General features: G+C 39.7%; 1 protein-coding gene and 2 long non-coding RNA genes across 12 annotated transcripts in view; 2 read left to right on the top strand and 1 right to left on the bottom strand.

The window, feature by feature from the left end:
- Window positions 1-21,821, top strand: part of trpm2 (transient receptor potential cation channel, subfamily M, member 2) — a 92,743-nt gene extending 70,922 nt beyond the window's left edge. For 9 of the 10 annotated variants that reach the window (XM_087267171.1, XM_087267179.1, XM_087267176.1 and 6 more), the window contains 9 exons: window positions 369-456; window positions 7,400-7,548; window positions 11,043-11,095; window positions 13,766-13,795; window positions 14,095-14,181; window positions 14,368-14,446; window positions 15,292-15,393; window positions 17,853-17,969; window positions 20,456-21,821. In XM_087267171.1, coding sequence (XP_087123297.1) covers window positions 369-456; window positions 7,400-7,548; window positions 11,043-11,095; window positions 13,766-13,795; window positions 14,095-14,181; window positions 14,368-14,446; window positions 15,292-15,393; window positions 17,853-17,969; window positions 20,456-20,581 — 831 coding nt within the window. In that variant the 3' untranslated portion in view covers window positions 20,582-21,821. 10 annotated transcript variants of the gene reach the window in all.
- LOC147835447 (uncharacterized) overlaps window positions 1-22,380 on the top strand; it is a 479,758-nt gene that overhangs the window by 304,444 nt on the left and 152,934 nt on the right. The window lies entirely within an intron of this gene.
- LOC147842463 (uncharacterized) overlaps window positions 1-22,380 on the bottom strand; it is a 758,429-nt gene that overhangs the window by 725,453 nt on the left and 10,596 nt on the right. The gene's annotated exons all lie outside the window — the stretch shown is intronic.

Below are 22,380 nucleotides of genomic sequence, written 5' to 3'. Positions count from 1 at the left end.
CCCAATAAACAATACAGTTTTACCATGTTTAAATCCACTTAGCCGAGCACTTTTAGCTTACCTTAGCATAGACCATTGAATCAGATTAGACCATTAGCATCTCACTTTAAAATTGACTAAAACGTTTAGATTATTTTCTTATTTAAAGTTTGATATTTCTGTAGATACATTGTGTACTGAGACTGACAGGAAATAAAAAAGTTGCTGCAAAATTGCTCAAAAAGTTGCCCCATGTATCATCATCATTAGGGGAGTTGTAAAATGTGGAGTGTTCCTTTAAAAAGTAGCCCATTGAATACCATTACTTCAGGCATCATATTGAAGCAACTGTGAGTGTCAGATGGTAAATCTCTTGTCTCTTCTGGCAGGTCTCGGAGTCTGCCAAAGCTTTGCGATGGATTATTGATGCGCTGAAATCACAAGGCTGCAAATCCAAAGTGCAGCCTCCATTAATGAGTGAGCAGAGGTTTTTTGACATCAGTTTGATTTCTGCAACAGTATAACTTCATTTCTGGTCATGATTTAAACAGTTTATATCACATTACTTTAAAGAAATATTACAGGTACAAATTTATTTATTTATTTATTTATTTTTGTCATGACAACATAGACATTCTGTTTGGTGTTGTTGAGATATTCTCACCAGGGCTGCATTTGTTTGATCAGAAATATCCTGTAAAAATGCTGGGTTTCATACAATTTCTTTAAGTTGTATCTTGAACATAAAACTGTCAAGGTTTTAGGAAGGTAATGGAGCGAGGACTCAAATGCAGGACAAAAGCATTGGTTTATTAAAAAATAAAACAAAAAGACAATAAAAACTACCCAGAGGGGAAAAAACATTACCAAAACAAATAAATAAACAAACTTTACTGGGCAGGCCGGCAGGGATCAGAGAAAACTCGAGCCGAGCACAATATACAAGACAAGACAGGACTAGTGTCTGGACACTGCCACCAAAACAATAATTAACAAGACTGAAGTGGCAGAATCCTGACACTAGCCCCCACCACCCCCAAAAGGGAACATAGATACAAGACAGACAAGAAACATGACAAAAAACAATATTGGCAACATCAGACAACACAAGACAGGGAAGTAAACATACATGACATCAGGAAGAGAGGGAAGGAGTTGAGCCAAACAAAACCCTGCAATACAAACAAGAATGCAAGGACAAAGTCAGAGAAGGTCAGGGGGTTCAGGGACCCTGGCTGACAGGAAGGGTAAGGAGTCGGGCTGGGGCCAGCAGGGCAAGGATCAGGCTAGGGCTGGCAGGGCAAGGATCAGGCTAGGGCTGGCAGGGCAAGTATCCGGGCTGGGCCCGGCAGGGCTAGGAGCCTGGACAGCGCAGGCACTGAGCTACGCTCGGGGGCTGGAGTCATTACTGGCGGGCGCTCGGGGACTGGAGCCGACACTGGTGGGCACTCTGAGCTGAAGCCGACACTAAGTTGCACTCTGGGGCTGGAGCCGACACTGGTGGGCGCTCTGGGGCTGGAGCTGACACTGGTGGGCGCTCTGGGGCTGGAGCCGACACTAAGTTGCTCATTGGGGCTGGAGCCGACACTGGCGGGCACTCTGAGCTGGAGCCGACTCTGAGTTGCGCTTTGGGGCTGGAGCCATCACTGGTGGGCGCTTTGGGGCTGGAGCTGACACTGGTGGGCGCTCTGGGGCTGGAGCTGACACTGGTGGGCGCTCTGGGGCTGGAGCTGACACTGGTGGGCACTCTGAGCTGGAGCCGACTCTGAGTTGCGCTTTGGGGCTGGAGCCGACACTAAATTGTACTCTAGGGCTAAAGTCGACACTGAATTGCACTCTGGGGCAGGAGCTAACACTGAGTTGTGCTCTGGGGCTGGAGGCCTTCCTCTTCAGTGTCCGCTTTCGGGAGTGGGTCAACCCTTGGAGGTTGGGCAGTGACCGGGAGGTGGTGCTGTTGCTGGTGAAAGGGGTCCATTCCTCCTGCAGGATCTCCCTCTTCTTCCTGAGACAGTCAAATTCCACCACCTACCAATATGTTCACTACCCAAGTTCACCCAGCTCCTGCCAATCATATGGCTCATCCAATACAGCCAGAAAGGAGTGAATGAGGTTGGACTACCTCAAGGAGACCTTCAGTTAATACACAGAAGGGGCGATGGTTCTGTTGGTGTGGCAGTCCTCTAGCTAGGGCTTGGTCTTGGGCTCCTCATGCGCAAAACAAACCCATGGTCTGCTGAGGCCTCTTAAAGCTCCTTTCCACTGCACATGACGAACGACAAGCGACAGACCGAAAGTCTGTCATTCCTTTCCAGTGGAGAGCAGTCCGGGAGCTGCGTGGAGTTCCGATCATCTCCATATGCAGAAAATTCGGATCCGAATTGAGCTGCGGATCCGTTGAATATTTGAACTCCTGCAACTAGACCGTATGCGACCTGCCAACCGGATATGATGTGTTCCAGTGTTGTCCAAGCAGATCCGTGCGCGTGAGATGAGAATATAGGAGTTTATTTGGTTATTTATTGAATTATAAAAAGTCTATATTAAAAAAAACTTTTCTGTTCATAAATGTAAGTAAGAAAGTAATAAAAATATATTTTTTAATGTTGTCTCCACATTCCCTCCAAAATTTTAGCGGTCTATGAGTTTCTAGTATTCATTCATTCATTAAACCATGTAAACGCACAGAGAAAGGCTCTTGCTTTTGCCCTCCTTTATTGCGGACACCGTGCACAGGCCCGGATTGGCTAATCGGGAGAACCGGGAGAATTGTCGGTGGGCCGGTCCGTTTTTTGGCCGCGAGGGCAGGTGTCCCTAGCTGCTTGCACTCTCAGCAGTTGCACTTTTTTAAATTTATTTGTTTATTTGACCATAACCTCACTCTTTTCAATCATTATTCTGCCGCAGCTTCACTCTTTTTATTTATTTTCTCGCAGCCCCGTGAGCTAAATGCAGCCCGCAGGTTAATGATGATCATCATTAACCTGCGGGCTTCACCCCATTCCACCCCAAACAGCGGCACCTCAGTGAATATTAATTAATATTAATGAATATTACACCTGCTCAATGAAAATCAGATGATTTACTACATTAATAAATCTTAACTTTTAATCTTAACATAACTTGATCAGAAATCTAAAATGGGGAGATAAAGAGTAGGGTAAAAAAAAAAAAGAGTAGACATCAGTGATAACATTGCAGAGCTTAACAGCGCCATCGTGGTCTAGTGGTTAGCATCGACTCAGCCGACCCGAGTTCGAACCTCACCAGAGTAAAATATGTTTTTTTTTCAGTGTTAAGACATAAAATACTGTTTGGGTTACTTATGTTGGAATACATATTTTTTTGTGTGTGATGACTGTTACAAAGGACTGGATATCTATAAAGAATTAATGTTCTCATATTTATGAAATTCTTCATAAATATTGTCAAATTCTTAAAAAATATAATTTGTTAAGTTTTGATAGTTTTTTAAAGTTTTCGTTTTTAAAAAACATGTTTAAGTGTATACATGGTCTTGCTCCTAAAGTAGTCTGTGAGTTAATAAATAAATTCAGTAGTGATGGGGCGAAGACTAGAGTGGCAGTAAGTGGGAATTGTTGAATCCGCAGATGCAGAACCGCTGTGGGTCAGTCATCCTTTTCAGTAAAAGGTTCACATCTATGGAATGCCATGCCTGTTCATTTAAAGTTACAATCAGAACTCCCAGTTTTTTCTGTAAAGCTGAAAGAATGGTTGAAATCTTTACAGCAATGTGAACATTAAGCATTATTCTTTCAGGTTGGTCCCATTTACATTTCTCTTTATCCATATGGACTTGCATCTTGTGTTTATGGCTCTGTAAATATTGTACATGTTTGCTGTATTGTGTTTTATTCTTGCCGGTTTTCTTTATTATTATTATTATTATTATTCTTTTTTATAATGTAAAGCCTAACCAGGGACGAGGGCTGCAAATTAGCTTTATGCTATATGCCCTATGTACACAACATCGGTTATCTTTGTATAACAATGTCAAGTGTATTGTCCCTGTAAAATAAACAAGCAAATAAAAATAAAATAAATAAAAAAAAATTCTAAAAGTTCTAAAGCAGCTGTGTCCTTGAAAAAGACGTGTTAGTGTCATTTGAAACTGAATTGGAAATGACATTATTTTAATATTGTCAGTCGTCGACTGAGGTGGTCCGGTCTAAGGCTTGAAGCTCCAGAGCTAAAAAGGAGTCCCACTCCGACCCTGACCGTGCGAATCAGCTTCTCTCCCGTGATGCACGACAACACTGAAAATACTGTGCGGCTGCCACAAGGGGGCGTATTCCGACAGTCGTGTCCAAATGTGTGCAGTGGAAAGGCGGCTTTAGGGCCAGTTCGTACCGTCAAGGTTTCAGGGGGGGAAAAGGAGCGAGAAAAGGAGGGGAAAAGTTGTCCCCCACAGCCCAAACACATACGCTACACTGTAAAAAATTGCTGTTAAAAAACGGTCAGATTCTACGGTAAAATAATGTTTTTTCACTAAAACAGTAATATTCTGTTAAAAACAGTGCTTTCTGGGTAACATTTTTGTTTTCGAGAAAGTAACCAACTGCAGAAAACTGTGAGCTAACAGAGTTCAGATTCGATGTTTTGAAGTCTGTGTTTGAAATCACACTTTGTGTCCTTGTTCACTATTTCATACACTAGTTAACTAATATAGTTCACCTTACAGTTTTAATGAACACTAATGAGTGAATTCAGACACTGATGAACACCTGCTGTTAATAATTACAATTACTGAAGAAAATAAACAAGAAACACAAACAGTGACTTGAGTTACAACATTAAATAAAATCAAATAAAATAAAACAGCTTCAGTCTCAGCAGAGGATCATTAAACAACTCCACAAACAACAGCAGACACACTTATTACTGACTGATTTGACTTCCATTCTATTCTCATTGAGATCTAACAGAAATTAAGGTGCTTTTTGTGTCACCGTAATGGAGTTAGGGGCTGGTTTAGTTGGGCTCTTCACCCTTGAACTTATTAATTTAGACTCTCCAATTACTATAATAAAGAGGTAACAAAATGCTTGTATTATAGCAATAAAGTTGGGAAGTCAATAAATAGAGAAATCTATTTGTCTGAAATTAGTTCTGATAAATGTTTTGTTATAAATCTGGAAGAAGGGCCTCATGCAATAGATTTTATGCTTAGTTGCAGGTATTACTTTAATTAATGAGAAGTGGAAACAGAAAAGATACCTCCGTAATTACTTAACAGTTAAGAAATAACATACAAAAACAGTTCAGTTATGACAAAGACCTCATAAATCTGACCTTGTATCTCAACAATGGTAACATCTCAAATGTTTCATGCTGCAATGCATGCTGGGAGTGGCACGGTACAAATATCCCAGCATGTATTGCGGTATAAATAAATGTTGTATAATGGTCTTACAGTTTTCTTTATTTGCGTTTGATTCTGCTTTTGTTTATGTTTAGACTTTCAGTTGCCTGTTTGTGAGTTAAACTGTTAATTTTGTTAGTTGTCACCATTATTGAGGTTCATACGCTGATTATTGATGTCTCTTTGAGTGTGATATACACCATAGAGCAGTGTTATTGTCCAAGATATTCTTAAAAACTTCCAGAAACCATTGCCATATATAGACATATAATGTAAAACAATAGATTTAACATTGAATAGGAGCAGTAAATTTTATTATACTAAATGAGAACAGACTCTACCATTTAATAGCAACATGAACATCACCAGATTTTATTTAGGTTTTTGGCTGGCTTGCCACAATAAATGAGCTTTTTAAACAAAGTTCTTAACAATTGCAGCAGCCAAGATATATAAATGTTAAAAATGACAGGGCTAAGAGCCCAACTAAAGCAAACTCTGTTCTCCATGATGGTGACGTAAAACTTTTAACTTTTTCTCAAGAAGAACTTAGTAGATGTTATACAAAAATACATGTATTAAGTAATAAGTGTAGCTGGTGATGATGTTTGTAGAGTTGAGTTAAATGATTTAATCATTTGTTGTTCTTCAGGTTATTTCATTATAAAGCTGTGACTAAAGTTTTGTATGTTCTGTTTTTGTTTTTCCCTTCAGTATTTCTTCATTTGTTCATTGTTAATCCTCAATTATCATTTAATTAGTCAGTTAATTAATGAATTTACTTCAGCTTTGCTCCATGTTTCTTGAACACTCAGTAGTGTGGACACTTCAATAAAAACTGAAGTATATGCTCTGGGGTTTAAAGGGTTAAAGGTGTGAGAGGTAAAAACACAGTGTAAAAATTTATTTTAACAGTAATATACTGTTAATTTACACTATGGAAATAGACTGTAAAATAACAGTATATTGCTGGCAACCACAGCTGCCAGTAGATTACTGTTAAATCAAGGAAAAAACTGTATTTTACTGTAAAACCTGAAGCTAATTTCTTCTGTGTGTTACCGTTGTGGAGGAGAGTAGAGCCAGTGTATGAGTTAAAGATGAACAATGAACTGCTGATGTTATTCTGTATGTTTCTTTATTTAAAAACATCAGCTGTTTAGTTGCTGATGCAGTCAGAATCTCTCTGGTAGTTCCAGATTTACATGTATGTGTGCTGTTGTGAAAAATAAGACATTAGAGTTAAACCAAACTTTTCTAATTAACTAAAATAAGTTATCATTATAAGTATGCTTCTAAGCATGTATAGCACATTACTTCATAAACTCATTCAGCAGTTGACCAAGTTGAGGCAGTTGCTTTCAGTGAGCAAAATGAGTTCAGTTGAGTATTGTGTAAATCAATGTAGTCCATGTATTTTTACAGCAACATACTGTAAAATAACAGTACATTGCTGGCAACTGCAGCTGCCAGTATTTTACTGTTTTTTAACGGGACAATTTTTAACAGTGTACATGTGAATTGGATGAACTAAATTTGCCGTAGTGTATAAGTGTGTGTGAATGTGGGAGTCTGGGGGTTTTTTCCCAGTACTGGGTTGCAGCAGGAAGGAGCAAAACATATGCCAGATTATTTGGCGGCTCATTCTGCTGTGGCGACCCCGGATGTATAAGGGACTAAGCCGAAAGAAAATGAATGAATGTTTTTAAAACATGGCCATTTTTTTGCTTGTGGAAAGTGTCTACATACTGTAAAGGTGTTCAGCTTCTGCCCATTTATCTTTACTTATATAGTGGATTAAATCAAGGTTGTCTCATACTGTCTCACTAATGTTTGACCAAAATTGTATAGTTTTTCTACTGGCACAATTACACACTTTTTACAATGTGGGGTGTGTCAGCTTAGCATAAGAATAGAGAGTAAAAAGCCGTAATATTTCACATTGTTCAACATTCCAGCAATTCAAGCAGGAGAGTAGAGTAAAAAGCTGGTGTAGTTCTAGTGAAATGGTTGTAAATGGAGACCTTTGTGTCCGTGCAGGAAGTAAAAGCTCTGATAGGGATGATGGAGACTCCAGCGGACAGGAGACGGATGATGAAGAGGCTCCTCATATGTTTGCTCGTCAGCTGCAATATCCTGACAGCACCGTCAGACGCTTTCCTGTGCCTGAGGAGAAGGTGTCCTGGGAGGTGATATATTTACAGCAAATTTAAAACATTAACCCTTGTGGATTGTTCAAATGTACTACCCTTTCATTATGTTGGGGGCTGTTTTTCCCCATTGACTTCCATTATAATCATATTTTTTGATTGCACAGCCAATACAGCATATAATCATGCATTCTTGCTGGTTTTCCCTCTTGGGAAACTTTTATTTTTTACTGTCGATTATCAGTTGGCAGCATTAATCCTTTACATAGACCTGTGCAAAACTCTGACTTTTATATGGAGCTCTGTGGAGTACACATTGTAGTGTGTATGTGCATAAATACACTTACTATATTTACTGTGCTCTGGAAGATGAGTTGCTTGCATATACCAATATAATTTTAAGCTCTTTTTGCACTGCAACTGATGATCAACAGTGAAAATGACAAATTGTATCTCTTCCCAACAGGATAAACCAGCAACAATCAAGAATGAATGATTATATGCTGTCATGGCTTTGCAATCAAAAAACGTGATTATAATGGATGTCAATGGGGCAAAAACAGCCTCCAACATAACCAAAGGGGAGTCAATTTGCCCAGAGTGTTTTGTTGAGGTTTTTTTTTCAATATTTTGCCAAAATAAGGTTTTTAACCAAAAACTAATTCCATTTGCTCAAACACAGAGAAAGGTGTGCCAAAATTAAAACTCAAATTCACTTTAGAGTGGATGAAACAACACAGGCTCATTGTGGAAACGTAGTCCCGCGGAGGTTTCTGGAGACCGCGGAATACATCCCGGCGTGTACGTACGGCTGCAGTTTTTGTTTTTGCGAATTCGCGAGAGGCCGCTGTTATGTGCTTTTTCGCACCTCAGACGCCTCTCGCGAGTGCAGTTCGTGCCCGCGCTATTCTCACGGTCCGACTGACCGGATGATTGACTGTGCGACCGGCCAATCCTTCTTCCCTGAACCCAACCAATTTTACCGGTCGACCCGCCCGCCCGCTCGCTTCCCTAAACCCGAGCAACAGTTTACAAAAGCCGTCCAAAAAAAGGAAACCCCTGATTTTTTTTTTGTACCGCGTTTTCGGATTTCACCGCGTTCTCACCCTGTCACGAAACTCGTTCACTTAATTTTTGGGATTCTGTTTTTATCTTACCTGATTGCTGGAACCGCTCTTCCCCGGACACGAAACCGGTCGCCGTGGTCGACTCCTCTCTGCATCTCGAGCCTGCCGACCTACACGGTGAGCTGAGTGGACAAACGGGTTTCAGCGGGGAAGCCCTCCACAAGGAGATAAGGCAAGCGCGAAAGGCAACAGCGTCACACCGCCCTGCAGCGTTCGCTTGAAAAAAATAAATGCAGCCGTACGTACCCCCCAAAACGTATTCTGCTGTCTCCAGAAACGTCTGCGGGACTACGCTTTCAACTTTCAGCTTTGCAGTTTTGGCCTGGGGTAAGGCAGTGGCGCAGTAGGTAGTGCTGTCGCCTCACAGCAAAAAGGTCGCTGGGTCGCTGGTTCGAACCTCGGCTTAGTTGGCGTTTCTGTGTGGAGTTTGCATGTTCTCCCTGCCTTCGCGTGGGTTACCTCCGGGTGCTCCGGTTTCCCCCACAGTCCAAAGACATGCGGTACAGGTGAATTGGGTAGGCTAAATTGTCCATAGTGTATGAGTGTGTGTGTGGATGTTTCCCAGAGATGGGTTGCGGCTGTATCCGCTGAGTAAAAACTTGCTGAATAAGTTGACGGTTCATTCCGCTGTGGTGACTCCAGATTAATAAAGGGACTAAGCAGACAAAAAAATGAATGAATGAAATTTTGGCCCTATCTTAAATTACAGTAGGTGGCCTTAATTACCATGTACTTAGATCAGAAAATAAGTAGAAAGTACTTATTAGCCGGGTTTCCTCTATCGTGCCTAAAGCGAACGAGCCAGGGCGAGCCAAGGCCAGTCGCGTTTCCACTGTCACTTTCGTGGCCTAATTGGGCCAAAGCGAGGGCTTTCCCGGAGCCAGCCGCCGGCCTTTTTCGGTTCGCCGAATACCTTGGGCCAAAGAGGGCGAGCTGGGGCTTTGGGGCGGAGTGAAAGGAGAGGAGTTTTCTCATCGCACGTGAGTACATGCGCCAAACAAATAAATAAGGGAAAGAAAACATCTAGCCTTATAGGCTGGGGTCTTTTTGCATATGATCACCCTTGTGTTTCCCTTTTAAATGTAAGGCTGCTGCATAAAATAATAAACTTTTAATTTATAATTGAAAATTCTTTGCTGCTTCCTCCTTGATGTTTCAATAATGCATAATAATCTTTACACTGTATTAAAGACACAGCATTAAAGAGAGTTTTTGTCAAGTTTAAAAGGTGATGCCTGTATATGTGTGTGTGAGACCAAGCAAAAGTGCGGTCCCTTCACACCTCTGTTGATGCGGCGAGCGGCTTTTTTTCGTTTTTTGGTGAAGATAATACACAATATGAATACAACGTAAAGACATAAAACTGTACAAATTACGTGTCCACGTTTGTAGACTCAAAACAACAGTGTCGTATCTTGATAAAATAGCCTAAGCTATATTGAAATCATTTAAAGAACTGAGTTATTAACTGAGAATTTCTGTGGTGTTATATTATGGATGTGTGCGCTCCCTGCGCTGGCGAGACCACTCGATGTTCGATGCCAACAGTCGGTCGGTAAGTAAATGAATATAATGAATAGAAACACAGGTCTATGTATATGTATAAACATATAATGTAATGCTGTACAGTAACGTGTCATTGGTTTGTTTGGGTTGTCTTCATTTTACTCGTTTCGTGATGATGTGATGGTGTACTATATCTGCCTGATTCCCGCTAAAGTGGGCGGGTTGTGTGACGTTCGATCCGGGGGACGTTCTAGGGCACGCGCTGCGAGCAACTAGACAGTGGAAACGCGACATGATTTCGACCTCACTGCTCAACCTCCCAGGCGACTAGCCCAGCCCGGCCCGATAAAAGCCCTGGCTCGCACTGGCCCGACAGTGGAAATACAGCTATTATGTATGTATTGCAGGACACTTGTGGTGCTCTTGAGGAGTAAATGGGTACGGTTAGGGGCAGGTTTAGTGGTATGGATAGCTTTAAGGTTGAGTTAAGTAAGGAATGTGTCAACAATGTAATTATAAATGTAATTACAGAAATTAATTATCTCAATGTAAAAACATTGTATGTACAGTAAATAATAAGTGCAGTGTAGTAAATGGTTAAATGTAAGTACTTAGTGATTAAGGCCACCGAATGTAAAGTGGAACCTGAGTTCTTCTTGCTGAACACAAAATAGGAAAAGCTGAAAACCTGTAAAGATTGACTTTCATAGTCGGAAAAACAACTTTTTTTTAATAATATCTTTCTTTTTTCCAAAAGTAGGAAGAAACTCAGACATGGTTGAAACAAGTAAAGGGAGAGTAAATAATGACAGAATTCTCATTTTTGTGTAAACTATGTCTTTAAGCAACAATCTGTTGTGTTATTTGTCATAGCTGACTCTTTTTTGTTGTTTTTTTTAGGTAAACTTCAGCCCTTATCAACCTCCAGTTTACAATCAACAGGACAGCAGCGAGTAAGTTTTATTAATCATATGGTCAATGATAATACAGTCTTATGCTAATATTATGCGGTCTGAAATATGTAATCTAAAACTCTGTTCTGAAGTTCATTCAAGTCATTTTATTACTTATTAATTTTTACAGTTGTATTGTGTATTTACAAGTAAAATGCATGAAAATATTGTTACATAATTAGAACTTGGATTTTTCTTTATGATATATATATATATATATATATATATATATATATATATATATATATATATATATATATATATATATATATATATATATATATATATATATCATATATATATATATGGCGAAGCAGTGGCGCAGTAGGTAGTGCTGTCGCCTCACAGTAAGAAGGTCGCTGGTTCGAGTCTCGGCTCAGTTGGCGTTTCTGTGTGGAGTTTGCATGGTCTTTCTGCGTTCACGTGGGTTTCCTCTGGGTGCTCCGGTTTCCCCCACAGTCCAAAGACATGTGGTACAGGTTAATTGGGTAGGCTAAATTGTCCGTAGTGCATGAGTGTGTGTGTGTGGATGTTTCCCAGAGATGGGTTGTGGCTGGAAGGGCATCAGCTGCGTAAAAACTTGCTGGATAAGTTGGCGGTTCATTCCGTTGTGGCGACTCCGGATTAATAAAGGGACTAAGCCAACAAGAAAATGAATGAATGAATGAATATATATATATTATTTTGAAAATATTATGTTTTATCTTAGCTAGCTGTCAGAGCAGCATTTCCGTTTTGATTTTGATTTAGTTTAACTTAAAATTCACACAGAAAAAAAAATATATAAAAATTTAAAACACAAATGGGAACAAAAAGTAAAAATGAATTTAGTCTAACTTGGCTAGGTAAAATAAAAATAAACCAAAATTATATAGAAAAAGCATATATGGAGATAGCATTAACAGAGGTTTAATTATTAAACAACACAATGGCAAAACTTAAGTTTACTAATATAGCACATTTCATGCACAATTGTAATTTAAAGTGATTTACATAAACAAGAAGATTAAAAGGGTCGTCAATTAATCACACTACTATAAAAACAAAGAATTAAAATAGCTAAAACAGATTAAAATGTGTTCAAACTGGTTTAAAAGGAATAAAAAAAATAATAGAAAAAAAAATAGTTAAAACTTGAATAAAAATACTAGTGATACTAACTAACTGTTTAAATTATAAACTATATCTAAATTATAAAACTATAGCTTATCTTTTAGCATTTTCTTCGTAAAAATTTCGAGTATATAATAATAATTTAAAAATGAGAACATAAAGTATATCTTTATTCATTATTTTTAGTTGTGTTGTTACAAATGTGGAATTTTATGTAGAAAAGGTCATGTTGCTTGGTCCAAATAAATATTATCAAACCTGATTCAAATATAAAAACTTTGCGAAAGTACTTGAACATGCTTCAATAAGGTTTTCAGACAGATAGTTAAAAATAAAAAAATATTTACCTGTAGTTTTGTTGATATTTAAGACTTATTTTACTCCCAAAATACGTGAAATTTCTGCCATGAAACTTTCAGGCTAATAGGTCACCTAATCTGCTTCTGTGTCATTAGTTACATGGTCAGAAGATTGGTTGCTGTCCCCTTGGTAGCCAATAAGCTTGCTCCTCATCAGCTTAAATGATCCGTGTGGCACGATTTCGAAGACTCTCCTCCACCCCAGCTCCACCTATGTTTAGATCTGCTATGTGGGTTATATATATATATATTATGTTTGCAGCAGCAACTTGTTATATTCTCAGGGCCTACTCACACTATGCTATCCGATCCATGCCCAGGCTCGTTTCCCAGATCGTTTGAGAAGTGTGAGTGCACTGAATCAGGCTCAGGCACGGTTCACTTGGCCGGCCCTGGCCCAGATGGAAGAGGTGTGCCTGAGCGCGGTTCACTTGGGCTTTGGCGCGGTACGCTTGTAGTGTGAGTGCAAAATGTGCCAAAGCCCGAAACTGAAAGCCAAACGTGACTTTAAGGACTGTTTCATATGGATTTATTAATCATTCTTACTGTTCAGTGAACATAAACTGCCGTAGATTATTAAAGACTCAAACCCCTCACTGCACCACAGCTGCGCACCTTCAGCAGACCTCCTCATTCCTGCAACACGAGAGCTTTATGAATGTTTATGAGCGCTAAAAGTGGCGGATCTGTTCGGCAAAATATCTGACTGCGTGTCACCGCATCCCTAAGGACTGTTTGATGAAATATTTGACAGCATGTCACTGCATATCATACAACCTAAACTATATAACTAGAGAAATCTCCACTGTGCTGAGCGAGAGCGCTCACTGAACAGCGCAGCATCGATAACGTAAGCATGCCCAGGCCCGATTGTAGTGTGAGCGCGGGCCGTCGGGGGAGACGGGAGGGGGGACAAGCATGCTTTGGCCCCGTTCGAGGCAACTGTACATAGTGTAAGTACGGCCTCAGACTTCATGTCTGTGTATATACTGGCAGTAGCAGGTCTTGGTACTTGCTCTGTCATAATAATCAAAGCAGCAGCAGTGTAGCAGATCCATACCGCCAAGACCAAATACATCAACATTGCCCTATACAAATTCATTACCATACTAAATCCTGAGGGTGCTGATGACAGAAATGTTTTAGTTGTATAAACACTAAAAACAAATCTATTTTTATTATTTTTTTCTTTGTACAGATCTGACACTTCAGCCTTAGACAAGCACAGGTATGTAAAGCTGAATATATTTCCTTGTCATACATTTCAATAAACTGTTCCTACAGCTTATTCTCCAACTGCAGCTTACATTTCAGTAACTCAGTCCTGGAGGGTCGGTGTCCTGCATATTTTAGTTCCAACCCCAACTAAACACACCTGAACCAGCCAATCAAGCTCTTTGTATACTAGAATCTTCCAGGCAGGTGTGTTGAAGGAAGTTGGAGCTAAACTATGCAGGACACCGTCCCTCCCTGTCCGAGTTTGGGCACCCCTGTGTTAGAGTCTCATCTTATGTTTGAATTTAACAGGAATCCCGGTGGCAGGACTGGGATACGAGGAAAAGGGGCTCTGAATACCCTTGGTCCGAATCACATTCTCCACCCCATTTTCACCAGGTGTGGCTCTGAAATCCTGAAATCTGCTCTTCTTTCAGCATCACATGCAGGAATTCTAATCCTATTTCAAGTATGCAATGAAAAACACATAGTCCTACAGCATCGTTTATGAGATTATGGCAGATTAGATGTCCTCAGTTCATCCTGCTGTTTGTGTGAGAGGAATAATGGCTGTTTTTTTTAAAGGTGGCGTGATGCTGAACACAAAGTGCTGGAGTTTCTGGCCGTTTGGGAGGATGCAGAGAAGCGCTGGGCTCTTCTTGGGGTAAACAAATGCATGAAAATACAAATTTCAGAATCAATTGGTCATAATATTATATGGGTAAGGCAGCACGGTTAGCACTGTCGCCTTACAGCAAGAAGGTTGCTGGTTTGAGTATCAGGTGTTTCCCCCACAGTGCAAACAAATGCGTTATAGGTGGATTGAATGAGCTAAATTGACTGTAGTGTATGTGTGTGTGTAAATGTGAGAGCTTATGGTGTTTCCCAGTTCTGGGTTGCGGCTAGAAGGGCATCCGCTGTGTAAAACATATGCTGGAATAGTTGACGGTTCATTCCACTGTGGCGACCCCTGATATATAAGAGATTAAGCCGAAGGAAGATGAATAATTGAATGAATTAGCCCAAGGGTAAAATTGTAATTATTTTTCCAATTTTTTTCCAATTACTGTTTAACAGGGCAAAGTATTTCCTATTATATTTTTCTTCTGGAGAAAGTATTAATTCTTTTAATTTGATAATATAAAACTAATTGATTTTTTGTTTCAAGATTGAAACTAATCTTGTCCATTTGCTTACCAAAATTAACATAATTAATCCAGCCTTTGAATTGCGCTAAATATCTTGCAAAATAACTAGTAAAATATTATGTGCTGTCATCATTGCACAGACAAAAAATAATTTATTATTAGTTAATAAAACTATTGTTGAAAAATGTGTTGGAAAAAACTGTTAAACAACATTTGAAAAATAGTTTAAGTTTCACAGGAGAATTTCACATCAAGAAAATAATTGCATTTGATTTCGATCCAGTCTTAAAATGATCAAATATATATTTTTTGTATTAGCCATGTTTGAACTAGATATTTTATGCCTGTTGTTTTTTTATAGGGTCCAGCCCAACCCGATGAGCCTCTAGCGCAGGTGCTGGAGAGGATTCTGGGTAAAAAGTTAAATGAAAAGACCAAGACTCTTCTAAAAGCTGGAGAAGAGGTGAGCATGGCAAACGCAAAAGATTTGAAACATTAAAATTTGAATTTTAGATTACATTTACATATCATCTTATCTTGTGTTGTACTGAAAAATTAAGCATGCAAGTTCAGATATTTAGTTATAGAATTAACATTTTCAACCCCTCCTTATTGTACTCTAGGTGTTTTGAATGTACTACAAAACGTTACTGATTTATTTATTTTATTTTTTGATGAAAAAAATACATCCTTTACTGATAAAAAAAAGTTATGTGCTATGAGTATACTTTGTTTAAACAATAAACTTTCAGTAAACTTTTTATGTACTTATCTGAAATTTCTCAGAAATATGATGATGATGATGATGAAGCCTTTATTTGTCACATACACTTTTACATGTAGTGAAATTGGACCCCCTCGACCATACACAAACATCACACATTTCAGGGGAAGACGGGTCAGACGAGAAGTAGCTTTTAGAAAGAGAAAATAGGATACATTTGGTTAGAGGGAGGTGATAAAAAGCCCCTCTTAGACTGTCCTTAAAGTAGGGCAGTGTGAGATCAGGGGGAGAAAAGCCTCAGCAACCGAGCACATACACATAGACATAAACATAACACCGCAACAGGGGATGTGGATATAGTCCGATGAAGGCGGCAGCCATTTGGTCCTGTAGCCAGGGGGCACTGGCCACAGACCCCCCTAGCACATGAAGGAGGTGTCCTTGGATCAGGGAGCAGGAAGTCAGAGCATCTCGTTATCATGTTCTCCAGGGGAAATTGTTTGTCTCCAGCTGAGGCCGTCTGGCAGGAAAGTTACAGAATAGCCGAAAGAGAAGAAAAGGTTTTCAATATCCACCAATTTTGCAGAAATCTGATGTCCATCACTGGTTTCCAGGTCTGTCCAAATCACGTTGCAAAGCTGCTAGTTTCACTTCAGTGTTTTCCAATTCGGGGTCTATAACCACTGTTCGGTTTGTAACAACTCACCACTGTTTCAATCCAGCTGGCCAGCTTGGTGGGGTTTTGAGCCACACTGACCACTTTCATCAATCGTGATACCCCAGGGCTCCGTCTAAGCCCATCAGCAGAAACCCTGTTATCACCTGTTAAGTTCCGGATAGATAGATATCTTCAACATCCTCCTGCCACTTTTCCCACCCGTCCATCATGTACCTAACTGCAAACGGCCCCGCAGGACAGTTGGGTTCACCTGAACCCACACTTCTTGTTAAGAAGCTGCCGTCAATTGCGTTCAAAGACCAGGGGCCTCATGTACGCAGTCTTGCGTTGAATTCATACTAAAACATTGCATATGCACAGAGAGGCGGAGAGTGAGCGAAGCTACAGACACTGCTGGCATTTTGCCTGGACCTGCCTCAGACACACTTTACTTTGGGAGAACGCTTAATACTTTATCACCTGCGACTCGTTTGTGTTCTGACCACTTGTGCTTGGCTGTACACTATATCAATAAAGTGTTTAGTCTTTTAAAAACACTGCTGTAATACATTGAGCCACTAAACATTTTTCTTATGATGTTTTTCTACAGGAGGAAAATGAGAATTACTTACCAACACTTCAGATATAGTCTGTGTTAGTAAATGTAAGACTATTGATGACACTGGATGACAACGCTTTAGATGACTGTTCTAGAGCCCACAGCTAATCAATCTGTCAGTTTCTGCAGTGCATTACAGCTCTAAAGAACATTATAAATGATCTTAAATAAAAAAATACATCTATAGAGATGGTCTATAAGTATATAACTTTACTCACATGTGAAACTGAGGCCATGTGAATGGTTTGTGAGCACAATTAAGTGCACACAGCATCCCATATCATCTGATAATTGTAGGAAATAATCCCAAAAGGCGACTGACTGTGTAAAGCCACATAAAACAACACAGAAATATGATGAACATGTCGAAATCAGTGGCTAATCTGCCGGAGTCAGCTGAGGTGACGTGACGGTGACAGCGAGACCGAGCTGTCAATCAAGTGGCCACGCCCCTTAATTATGCAAACTTAATATAACCTAATATAAAGGAAACTGATGAGTTATAAAAAAATTCACCCCCTCACAGTTGTCATGAAGGATAATATTAGCTTTATGAACCATAATCGTTCTTTGTATCAGGCTGTAAACACCATTTTTTCTGCTGTTAAGTTGGTCATTCTAACAGTGGGCTCAATTGGAATTTGCTCTATTATGGAGCCAGGACTAGCGGATTTTCAATGAATTGCAGTTTCAGTTACTTCCGTATTGGCCTCCCGAGGGAGAGCGGGCCGCTTGGTCAAAACCAGATTTGTCACCTAAAATCATTCCATTTGTTGAAACACAGGACGTTGTAGCCGAATTAAGGCTCAAAATCACACTTAAAGCACACAAGGGTTAAAAGGTTGTATTACAAGTACATTATAAATGTGCATACAGTAAAAATGCACGCTGCTCATCAGGATGCGTTTGCTCTCTGCGCAGGTATATAAGGGTTATGTGGATGACAGCAGGAACACTGATAACGCCTGGGTGGAGACCAGCATCATCACACTTCACTGTGACAAAAACACACCGCTGATGGCAGATCTCAACCACATGGTGAGTAAAGAATACCACATCCTCTCGTAAGGCTCCCTTATGAAGCATTGGTAAACATACAAATTAGTGAGCCAGCGTGACGCCCCCAATATTATATATAAATAATAAATATAATAACTAATTCTTATTCTAAAATGATAACCCAATGTGCCTGTATTATATCAGGTATGCATTATTTTCTAATACTTCAACGGCCAGAAGTGAGTTATTGTGCTTCTCCTCTGGGCTCCACAGCTGCAGCCACTGTTCAGATGTTGTTTGTGTCCTCAAACTGCACCTGCGTGTAGCACTAGTTTCTCCCACATCTCCTCCAAAGCCTTCTGTTGTGTTTTGATGTGATTTCTCACTGTTGTAGCTGTGAAATAAATCATTCAGCATAATTATATCAAAGAGCATAGAATCACCAAGTGTCACATCCGTCAGTGACCACCTGAGGGCGCTGTAGTGCATCAGAAGGCACTACAGCGTCCCAGAAAGACTACAATTCCATACAAACCACGCGCATACACTGGAACACATACACTGACCTGTCATCACATCTGTTCTGTGTTACCGTTGATTATCTGGACTATATTTTCCATCATTCCACCGTTGTTTGTTATCGCGTCGTTTGTCTTCCTTGTCCAAGTATCCAGTAAGTCTAGTATTCCGAGTTTGTTATTCTGATCTTGTTCTTGAATTTTTGCCTTAGTCTAGTTCGTGTGTTATTTGTCTCGTCTGTTTTCTAGTTAAGTTTAGTTGTTTGAGTTTGTTATTCCTGAGCCTCATCTCTGATTTAGTTTCTGGTTTTGTTGTGTATTTGTTACTTTGTATTCTGATCACCTTGTTTGTTGCACTGTAAATAAATAATCAGCACTTGGATCCGCACCTTTTTGTTTCTTGTTTTGATCACGCTAAATCGTGACACCAAGAGGCGACACTCTAGTGCAATTTGGAAAACAGCCACTTGATGGCGCGGCGGGCATTTTGGAATGAAAACTTTAATAGAACAACAGCATATTATAAGTCTGTATAATAAACTATTAAAAGTGCTGATGATTGTGATAGTAAGTGTTGTATTGTCGCCTTTCAGGTTGTATCTCAGCTTTAATGCACTTTTTAAAATAAATAAATGAAAAACAAAGCAGCTGCTTGCCATCGCGACAGCAATAAGATCCAATGGACAGTTATTTAATGAAAACACTATGCACTCAGTCTCTTATCTTAAAGACAAATTTATGTTGTCGTCAAGTGATTTCTTTCGATACTTACAATTAAGAAGCTATATTACAAATCATAAATAAAAGGAAATATTCAAAAAAGTCCCAACTAATGTTGAACAGTATTTTATTGACATAAAAAAACAAAAAGGATTACATAAAAGACACATATCACAGATATATAATAGCCTAATTCTGGATTCAACAGATAACACCCTTCAAATTAAAGAAAAATGGGAATCTGAACTTAATGAAAAAATTAAGGATGATATTTGGGAAAACATATGTTCAGAAGCTCATAAGAGGATCAACAGCCATAACTGGAAAGAGTTTGACTGGAAAACAAAAATTTGGTTTTTTAGAACACCATTGATGGTCTCCAAATATACTAATCGTCCACAGTCAGAGGAATGCTGGAGGGGTTGCGGAAATGTGGGTAATCACGCACATATATTTTGGGAATGTCCGAAGATACTTGCATTTTGGCAAGGGGTAAAGATTGAGATAATGAAAATTATGCAGGTAGATCTACCTTTTACTCCCCTGTTTTTCTTGCTTGAAGGGATACCCCAGGATATATATAATAAAAACCAGAGATATATACTACATATACTTTTACTAAGTGCAAGAAAGACCATAACAATAGATTGGATGAAGCCACACCCTCCAACAATAGTACAGTGGATAGAAAAAGTTGATTGCATATATAGAATGGAGTATATGACTGCTCAACTTCAACTAAAACTGGATATTTTTAAACAAAGATGGGCACCTGTTACGTTGTACCTGAATAGGACATAGTATTTCTAGCTCCTTTGAAACTGAAAATATTGTATGTTTTTTTTTTTGTAATTTTTTTATTTACATCTGCGGCTACTGTCTTTTTTTTATTTATTTATTTATTTTTATTTATTTATTTTTTTTTGTTAATGACCGCTGCTGTCACTGAATGTTCTGTTCTGTAAAACGTTTTAATGTATAAAAATAAAGTAAAAAAAAAATTAAAAAAAAAAAGATCCAATGGACAGCCGACCACTTTCACTCCACAATTGTGGAATCCGGGACTGTTGCTGGGTGCTGCTGTTGCAATGGAACGTTCTATTGAGTGTCGCCTCTTGGTCATTCTAAGCTCTTTAAATATATGGAGCTGTAATGCACCGCTCAAAACCTGCCGGAACTACTTTATCTGTGCGTTTATCTGAAAATAACGGCACACCTTACAATGCTCATCAGCTAATCAGAATCAAGCATGCATCACGATTGAAGGTGTCTTTGTTTTTGCTGCAGGTCGAGAGCTCGCTGTCGTCTCATCAGCCACTCCAGTGGCGAGAAGTGAGCAGTGACGCATGTAGGTGTTCATACCAACGAGAAGCTCTCCGGCAAATAGCACATCATCACAACACGTACTTCTGACCCTCAGGAAAACACACACACGCACACACACGTACTACACAACACTATACACTCCTGTGTGTGTCTTTAAAAGGAGTCAATACTGTGACACAAATAGAAATGCATGAAACATGACTGTTACCGAACATGTTTTTTTAGATGCTCAAATATATTGCAGTTTAATGCCAGTAATGATGGTGCCTTTAAAGGGGTCATAAACTACCTCAGTTTATTATTTTTTACTGTTCACTGAGGTGACTTATAATGTCAAGAGTCTTGCTTTGAAAACAAATGAAAAGTAATTGACTATTTTCTGTGCGGTTTGAGTGGGTGTAGCCAATTGTAAACTCCCACTACTCTGATTGGATAACGCTTTTGAATATTATAATAGATAATAGGAAGGGGAGTAGAAGTAGAAGTCAATCTTCTGTAAAGGCAGAGCTTATTCACACTATTATGCTGTTCACACCAGACGCGGAACGCGCGGATAAATTGTGCGTAAATTCGTGCGTAAATAGCCGCGTGAACATTTGAGTTTACTCGCTTCATTCGCGCGTCAAACCCCGCTTTATTCGCGTGTCAAATTCACTTCAGAACAGACGCGGATTCGCGTGATGGGCAGGGCTTCTGTCTGCCCGGTGACTCTAGCTTTATAGCTAAATGACTAACATGGATTTTATGAAGAAAATAACAGTGTTTATGTACTTTATTAAGACTGAAAAACAGCGTCGATACGTTTAGGGTCGTGTCTGAGTCCACTACATGCTTTCAGAGGTGCATCCAGCTCTGTGAGCTCATAAACTCCTCCAGAAACTGAACCTGGATGACGGAGGCTTTCAGTGGTGCTTCTGACTGAGCCAAGCCCAGTTTGATGAACTGTTGTCGGTGAAGGCTGGAGGATTTCCCTCGGAACACCGACAACAGGTTCTACGTCACAATCACGCCCCCACAAGAGCAAGCTTCTGATTGGTTAACGCTGCGCGAATGAACGCTGAAGTTCAGATTTTTGAACTCGAGAGATTCGCGCGAAACGCTCGTTAAGCTCGTCAAACGCACAAAACGGTCAATTTGCCCCGCGCCATTCGCGAAATTTACGACATTCGCGCCGCATGATGTCTTTTCGTGTGTTTGCATTGACTTAACATGTAAATCACTCGCGTCTGACGCGCGTTTCGTGTCTGGTGTGAATGCAGCATTACAACCCCAAATCAGAAAAAGTCGGGAGAGTTTAGAAAACTCAAATAAAATAAGAAAGTAGTGATTTTCTTTGATTCGTATTTCAGTACAGACAATATGAACACAAAATATTTCATGTTTTCTCTAGTCAACCTTATTTAATTTGTGAATATACATCCTTTCCTGTCATTCAGACCTGCAACACACTCCGAAAAAAGTTGGGACAGGAGCAGTGTAGGGCGAGTAATCAGGTAAATTCGTTAAATAATGAGATGTGATTTGAAACAAGTGATGGGATACAGGTACTTGACTGACCTGCCTGCAGTCCTGACCTGTCTCAAATAGAGAATATGACAACAAAGACCCTGTATTGTTGCTAGGGTTGGGTACTGAAACCAGGTGCCATTATGGCACTGCTACCTTTGTTACCGGCATGCACTGGACCAAATCAGCATATGAATTTCGGTGTCTAATTTCGGTGCCACTTGTGCTGCGACAAGAATGTAAGAAGCATCAAGGGGTGCATCAAAGGCATACATAAGTACATGTTGTGTCACACCCAGGGCTGGAGCAAGCTGAACTGGCGCTCGAAGCAAACGATGATCATTCCGCCCTCAAACTGAAAGAGAAAACGAGAGACGGAG

Source organism: Danio rerio, chromosome 9 (genome assembly GCF_052040795.2).
Source record: "Danio rerio strain M-AB ecotype USA chromosome 9, GRCz13ab, whole genome shotgun sequence".
NCBI classification, from domain to species: Eukaryota; Metazoa; Chordata; class Actinopteri; order Cypriniformes; family Danionidae; genus Danio; species Danio rerio.
The sequence above is the reverse complement of the archived record's forward strand: the minus strand, read 5'-3'. Positions and strand labels throughout refer to the sequence as shown.